Source organism: Etheostoma spectabile, chromosome 6, assembly GCF_008692095.1.
Source record: "Etheostoma spectabile isolate EspeVRDwgs_2016 chromosome 6, UIUC_Espe_1.0, whole genome shotgun sequence".
Taxonomy (NCBI): domain Eukaryota; kingdom Metazoa; phylum Chordata; class Actinopteri; order Perciformes; family Percidae; genus Etheostoma; species Etheostoma spectabile.
Genome location: NC_045738.1, coordinates 27,533,298 through 27,540,473, shown reverse-complemented (window position 1 = coordinate 27,540,473; position 7,176 = coordinate 27,533,298). Strand labels below are relative to the sequence as shown.

Genomic DNA, 7,176 nt, shown 5'->3' with positions numbered 1-7,176 from the left:
CATAGTCCTCAGAAATCCACCAGAGTTTAGAACACCCACACAAAGAAAGAGGAAGGTAACGGACATCCTGTCGAAATGAGGAACATTCTACGATAATTCCAAATAATTCAAACATAAATTCAAAATTGATTTGTGGAACCACAGCAAGAGTTTAGCAACAAAATGCCATGGTGTTTCCACCACAGTTAACTTTTCCTGTTTGTTGCACACAACCACATTGTGGCTAAAGTGAAATCAACAAACAAGAGCGTACGGAGGACAGTGTTGAAGTGGGCTAGCTGGAGGAGTGGTTTGAGAAGTTTGTATGGATGTTTTGTTTTTTTCTTCTGAAATTGAAAAATCAAAATCGTTTGTAACTGCTGAGTTTTTTAAAGGTGTTCTTTGCATCCTTCATTACCAGAACACACTGGTATTGTTTGTATACGTATGCACTGGCTGAACACCGCATGCAGCAGTCTTTACCATTACAGCAAGTGTTTCAGTTCCTTTACATTTTGCCCACAGTTTCATTATTAATCCTCACAGTAGTGTGTGTTTTGTGTTGTGTAGCAGCTGCGCTGTCATGCTCTTTATTTGTACCCTGATACTGTCCTTTCTGTGGCTGCTTTGTTAGCAGAAGTGACATGCTATCACTCACTAGCCATCTGTGGACAAATAGCAATGCGACCAAACATGTAGGAAGCTAATGTGCAGAGCAAAGATCAAAATAAATACTGCCCAAAGGTGAAATAGTCTGTGGTGAGATGTGTCAAGAGGCACTGGGGGCAGAAATGAAAACCTCTGATAAAAAGTGAGGGCTGCTGTTCTTAATAGGCCTCAGCCCACGTTCGCTAAAACCAAACTAGCAAAAACACCCAATGTAAGAGGAACTCACTGCACAACCTCGATCTGAGCTTAACGTGATGGCACAGCCACATTTCTTCTTAGGAACATCACCATGTTTTACGTTATAGAACTGGGAGTGGTTGCAAGCTGTATTTTGTTAATACTTCTGCTTAGAATGTATGAAATGACATACTGCCCTAGAGCATATGGGGCAGATATCATTTGATATTGAAGATGTCAATATTTGGCTGATTCTTTTATGGAAATCACTTCAACACATGAATGTCAAAACAGGAAGAAGGCATTACATACTAGCTGAAGTCTTACTAATACGTTATTGAGAGTACTGCGTGACACGCATTTTGACTCACTAACATTATATACTCAGTCGTAACATTATTTGTGTCCGAACTTGAAAATGACCATTATATTATATATACCTTTAAGTTTATATTGTGCTCAGGTGATGCATATTTCCAAATACAATATGGAGCCCAGAAGAACATTGACGGTATCTTCACAGGTTAATACAATAACTTGTCAGGTTACACTGCTTGTATTTCCCAAAGCGTCTTGACTCTATTTATTAGCTTAAGTTGAGTGCAATGTGGTCTTGTTTGTGTTCTGGTATTTATAGTGTATGTATAGAGATTTGGGGTGTAACCTTTGTCTTGTCTTTTATGTATTTTGAAACTTTTTTGCCGCCAGTCTTGGCCAGGACTCCCTGGGAGAAGAGTTACTGTAACTCAATGGGACTTTTCCTGGTTAAGTAAAGGTTAACCCTTGTGTTGTCTTCTCGTCGACCTGCAACGTTTTGTTTTTCTGGGTCAAAATTTAAACTAAAATTGGTCGACAGTTTTTCTCACTTTTCCCAACGTATTTGTCACTTTTTTCCAAGTTTTTTGTCACTTTTCCGGATGTTTTTGTTGTTGTTTTTTGCACTTTCTTGAAGTTTTTTTTCTTTTTTCCCACTTTTTTAAAATCTTTTTTATAGACATTTTGTCAATTTTTTCAATGTTCATTTGTATTTTTTTCCCCAACATGCTATAAAATTGAATAAAACACCCAAATTCAATGAAAGTAATGAACTGATCTATTATATATATACTGTCTATATATATTTATATATATATGATAGATTATATATGATTTATTTTATGGAACCATCCACATTATTTATATTTTTTTGACAATGTAGTTGAAACAAACCCAAATTTTATGATAAAGAAACTTTATGAGCACATGTCAAATTTGATCCAAGGACAACATGAGGCTTAAGTAAAATAAATAGTGTTTGGATTGTACAGATTGTATAACATGCTGGTATAGTTCACCATTTAGTCAACAGTTCAGTCCTTTTCTAGTACAGATATACTTTGTAATACCACTTAGTAACAATGACAAACGGAAAGTGATAGTAGCAGTCTGCACTCTGCTATTACACTGGTGTGCGTGTGCGTGTTTGAGTTTGATTTCCTTCCTCTTTTGTTGCAGGGTGCAAAAGGGGACCCAGCCCAGAGTAAAGAACCAAAGTTCCTGGGTAAGGCCGGCTGGGTGAAGAAGGGCTCTGGCAGGCTGCTGGCCAGCTATAAGGACCGCTACGTTCATGTGGAGAAGACAGAGATTGTGGTGTATGAAAATGAGGTACACTTCTATTTCTGCCACAAGTTATCTCCCTACATGAATAACTTTGACTATCACATCATATCACTGCACAGTGTCATGTTACTGGTGGAATGTCAGATTTGTGTTCTGCTTTTTTTTTTTAAATCACAGAAAGCTCTAGTCCAAACATAAGTATGATACATTCACATCAGGATTAATCCATTAGTTGTCAACTATTACATTTATCACCAACTATTTTGATAATCAGTTTGAGTCATTTTTTTATGAAAAAAAGTCTAACTTCTCTGATGTCATCATGTTAAATGTGAATGTTCTAGTTTTCTTCTCTCCTCTGTGAGGATGTGAGCCCACTTGTTTCACCATTTTCTGACATTGTATAGCCCAAACAACTAATCCATTCATCCAGAAATTATTCAACAGATTAATCGACTATGAAAATAATTGTTAGTCGCAGCCCAACAGACTATACAACTTTATCAGGCTGAGTTTACAAGGACAATGTGGTAGTCGTTAGTAGAATGTTGATTTGTTGATATAAATAAAATGCTAAAATTATGTAATCTTTATCCTGTAAATCAAATGACCTAATAGGCAAATCATTTACCAGTGAATTTGTGTTGCAGGACCTGCAGAACTGCTTAGAGAGGCTTGACCTGGAAAACTATGATAAATGCCATGAACTAAAGAGCCCCTTTAAGAAGAAGCACAGACTGATTCTGATCCGATCACCCAAGTCAGGAAATAAGGTGAGCTAAGAGATGTTTGGGAGAAAGTTGAATTTTGGGTACATGCTACGGTAAGTAATCAAATAAGGCAGTATTTGAATAGAATTGATGTGTTTGCTCACATAACATAGCTTTAGCTGTAGGGCTGGGTACCGATTTCAATGCTTTATAAGCACCGACCGAATTGCTTCTTAAATACTGAGGATTGAAAAATGCCTCGTCATCTAATACATAAGGAGTAAATCTCATCAGCTTCAGTGAGCTAATAAGCCTGCATCATGCTTCTACCAAGATCTAATAATGTCTGTGATTGGCTGTCTAGCCTTAGCTAGGCAGTAAACTGGAGAGACCAGGCGGGTCAGAGCAGGAGAAGACCACAGAAGGAGATTCAATTCAATTTTGCGGAAATAAGTAAATGGAAAGGAAAAATTGACTGTGCGGAAGGAAGAGGAGGCCGCAGATTCAGAGAGAGGGCCAGAGGCAGAGAGTGATCAGGAGGAGGCAGATGAAGATGACAGGAAGGAAGAAGAGGCTGCAGATTCAGAGAGAGAGCCAGAGGCAGAGAGTGATCAGAAGGAGGCAGATAAAGATGACAGGGAGCCAAATAAAATAATAACAATATATAGTGCATCAACAGAAAATGTTGATATACGTAGTTGATTGTGAAACAATTAACATGAGCTCGACTTTGAACTACAGTACATGCAACAGTGTAGCCACTGGTTTACTTTGACTTCATACACACTAATGGCCTGCTTCATGGCTGGTATATTAGAAACAATCTCTGGTTTTAAGTTAAGGCTTCCCTAGCTGTCTGCTTTATTTCACTGTTGCAGTCAAAAGATAATTGATTGGCTCCATATTGAAATATTTAATAATTACTCTTTAGCCACCAAGTTCTGTGAAAGGTCCATTGTAAAACGTTATGTTAAACATTTGTGCATCTGTTCTGTCTCTTGAATGCATTTTATGCTGAGGCTATTGTAAATACATAGATCTCCACTGAGCCATGCCTGATTTGTTATTATGGAAGTATAGGCTACATGCTCTTGATGATAGCGATTTTGCAATTGTTGCTTTGGGGCGGGGGCCTTCAGTCTTGTTACCCCTGTTTGATACTAATAGTAATGACTATTCCTGAGGCAGTTTGTCTGAAGCGTGTCCATTTTCAAATCACATCTCAAAACTCACAACGTTTTGGAGCTGCTTTCGATGTTTAATAATGTGTGTGGATTTTAGTGTGGAGTTTTGTGTGAATTTCTTTTTAAACTCTTTAAGTGTTGCAAAACTGTGCTATACAAATAGAATGTATTATTATTATTATTATTATTATTATTAGGCAAAAACTAAATGCTAATAGAAAAGTGTCAAAGTTGTCTTGCATTGTCTTCCAGAAATCCATAGTGTAGCAAAAGTCACATGAGGACTGCTGAGTTGTAACTGATATCTTGTCTATATTTCCAGCCAATGTGTATCTATGTACACATTTACTGTTTTGTCTACACATCTACCAACTAATGAAGACCAACGAATTACAAAAATCAAATATAATTCAAAAAAATCAAAGCTGTTCAAATGTTGAAATTACTATGTGAATGGGAGTTTTTTTTTTTATAAATAAGTTGGCTAACGTTAGCTAATCTCCCTCTTCTCATGTCTGATGAACAATATGTTATGGGAGTAAGAAACACAAGGCATTGTGATCTAACGTTACGTACCAAGTAACGTTAGTGTGTGTGGGGGTTAACTGCCCGCTGCTGAAAATTGGAAGAAGGATGGGGAATAGTTTTAACATGACTTTAAAATCAACATCTACCAAGCCAAAATGTTCATGTTAGCTCTTTCTGGTTTCTTAACTGCGTCGCGAGTTATAGGAGCTTAGCTGGGAGCTTCATTGAGACAGCTAAAGCTAATAGTAGCTGCCCTACAGCTGTCACAGTTAGCATTGACTTCATATGTTACCTTCTAACAGCTGTCTTTTCAGTAACTTGACAATCTGCAAGAAACAGATTGCGTTTAAATCACTAAAATAGTAGTGGCAGCACCGTTTGGCTTAGTCATCAATGTCATTAGCAATGTGGCTAACACTATTGTTACTTAGTTTATGACAAATCGTTTTGTCTGTGCTTTCTAACATGATGTCATTGTGCTAACCGAGCACCGTTAACCTTTACAACTCAGCTGCTTCAATACACTGGTCAGATAATGTTAAAGAACTGTTTTTATTCTATTTTACAACTATCAGCTGGTCGAAATGGTAGTGTGAGAGGCTAAACGAGCGCCCGCGTGCAAGGTAACAGTTTGTGGACGAGCGAGGTAGAGAGCTGGCTACTGAAGACAGCCAAGCGGCATTAAAACAAAGCAGATAAACCGTTTAAATCTGAGTATGCGCGACTCAAATCTGCACTCAACTTACATCAGGGAGTGACAGACGCAACAAAGAATAGGCTATATATCCAGCTACATAATAGCCAAAAAGTCAGAAGTTAGATAGAAGTACAAAGAGTTGTTGTGCTATCAAGATCAAGACCGTGTCTTTGCTTTGGTATCTACTGGCTGGCAGCTTTCAGAGTGATGCAGACCTGGGTGTTGCAAGTAACCAGAGGATTCATCCCGTCTCGTCTCTACTCTTTAGTCGCTCCTCCAAATTTTTTTTATTCCTTCTGCCATCAGGTTATTAAGTTTAGACAGTAGCCGCTTTATATATGATCCCTATCAATATCTTTATCAATATCAATAATTGTTGATTTAAATCATACATTGTATATACCATTTGGCAGAATATATTATCTTTGTTTGAGAAGCGCTCAAACTTGTGTTGTTAAATTTCCCTGTGACCTTCAAATTCTGGTTCTTGGGGTATACTGTATGCAAGCCAAACTACACAGCGTATTGAACCAATCCACTGCGCAGTTACAGTAATTAGTGTAATTAAATAGCATTCTTTGGACAACTTATCTTACAGAGAGAGGAATTCGATATGGTATGCTATTAATTTATCACACATTTACATGAGTAGACAGATAGCATTTAAGTCCTTACTTACAGAAGAGCTCATCAGGAGCAAAGTCGGGCCTATATTCCCCCATGCAGCTTTGATGTGTCTAAAAGCTAACATTAGAGTAACTTTTGTTAGAGTAGAAATGAAAAGAAGAGGATATGTCTGTCACTTTTTACTTGTTAACATCTTGGTTCCTTGACTGGTTGTTGTCATAAGTGTAGCTCTAATCCAGTAACAGAAGATGTGAGTGCAAATTACAAGTTACAAATACCCTGGGGACTAAGCACTCCCTGTCTTTAAATCCTAGTGACGTCCCTGGTTTTTACACATTTACAAATGTGATTACCACACATGGATTCTGAATACACATTTGCAGTTTCTGTACACATTCACAAGTCTCACTACAGTTTAGAGATTATTTTACACACTTACAAATCTGTCTATGCACACATGGATTGAGATACAGTTGCACAACTATCCACATACATGGCAAATCGTTTTGCTACAAAAATAACCCCATAGAAGAACCTCTTCAGCACAGTTTCACTGTTGTTGTTACTTCCTCATTGAGGTCAGCTCTAACAAAGTGAGTCTTTTGAAATACTAATTATTTATCCAAGATATGGTTAATAAGCAAATATACTGTGGTACACCCCGCCATAATAACTGGGGAAACCTGCCACAGCCTTACCTGTTAGCATCTCCACACTAGAACAGCTGGAAGGGCAACTCAGCAGTTAATAATGAGAAACATTTTAATACGCAGCTTTAACCTGTCAGTCTGAGGTCTGAGCCCTCTACTTACAAGCCACCGGCTAGTCTAACCTTTACACCACAGCTGCTCCCTCCACACAGCATTGCAGTACTCTTTCCATTTGCTGAAATTATGAAATACCCCGGTATAGGGCTGAACAATATTGTGTTTTAGCATCGACATAGCTATGTGCACAACTTTCCCTGTTCTTCTTTTACATGATTATTACCGGCCGACCCTTCCCC

At 37.9% G+C, this 7,176-nt stretch overlaps 1 protein-coding gene across 1 annotated transcript in view; it reads left to right on the top strand.

The window, feature by feature from the left end:
* The window catches only part of plekho2 (pleckstrin homology domain containing, family O member 2), a 38,088-nt gene that overhangs the window by 23,418 nt on the left and 7,494 nt on the right, over window positions 1-7,176 (top strand). Inside the window, exons 2-3 of the mRNA XM_032518484.1 lie at window positions 2,320-2,469; window positions 3,075-3,197. Coding sequence (XP_032374375.1) covers window positions 2,320-2,469; window positions 3,075-3,197 — 273 coding nt within the window. The remainder of the gene's footprint in view (window positions 1-2,319; window positions 2,470-3,074; window positions 3,198-7,176) is intronic.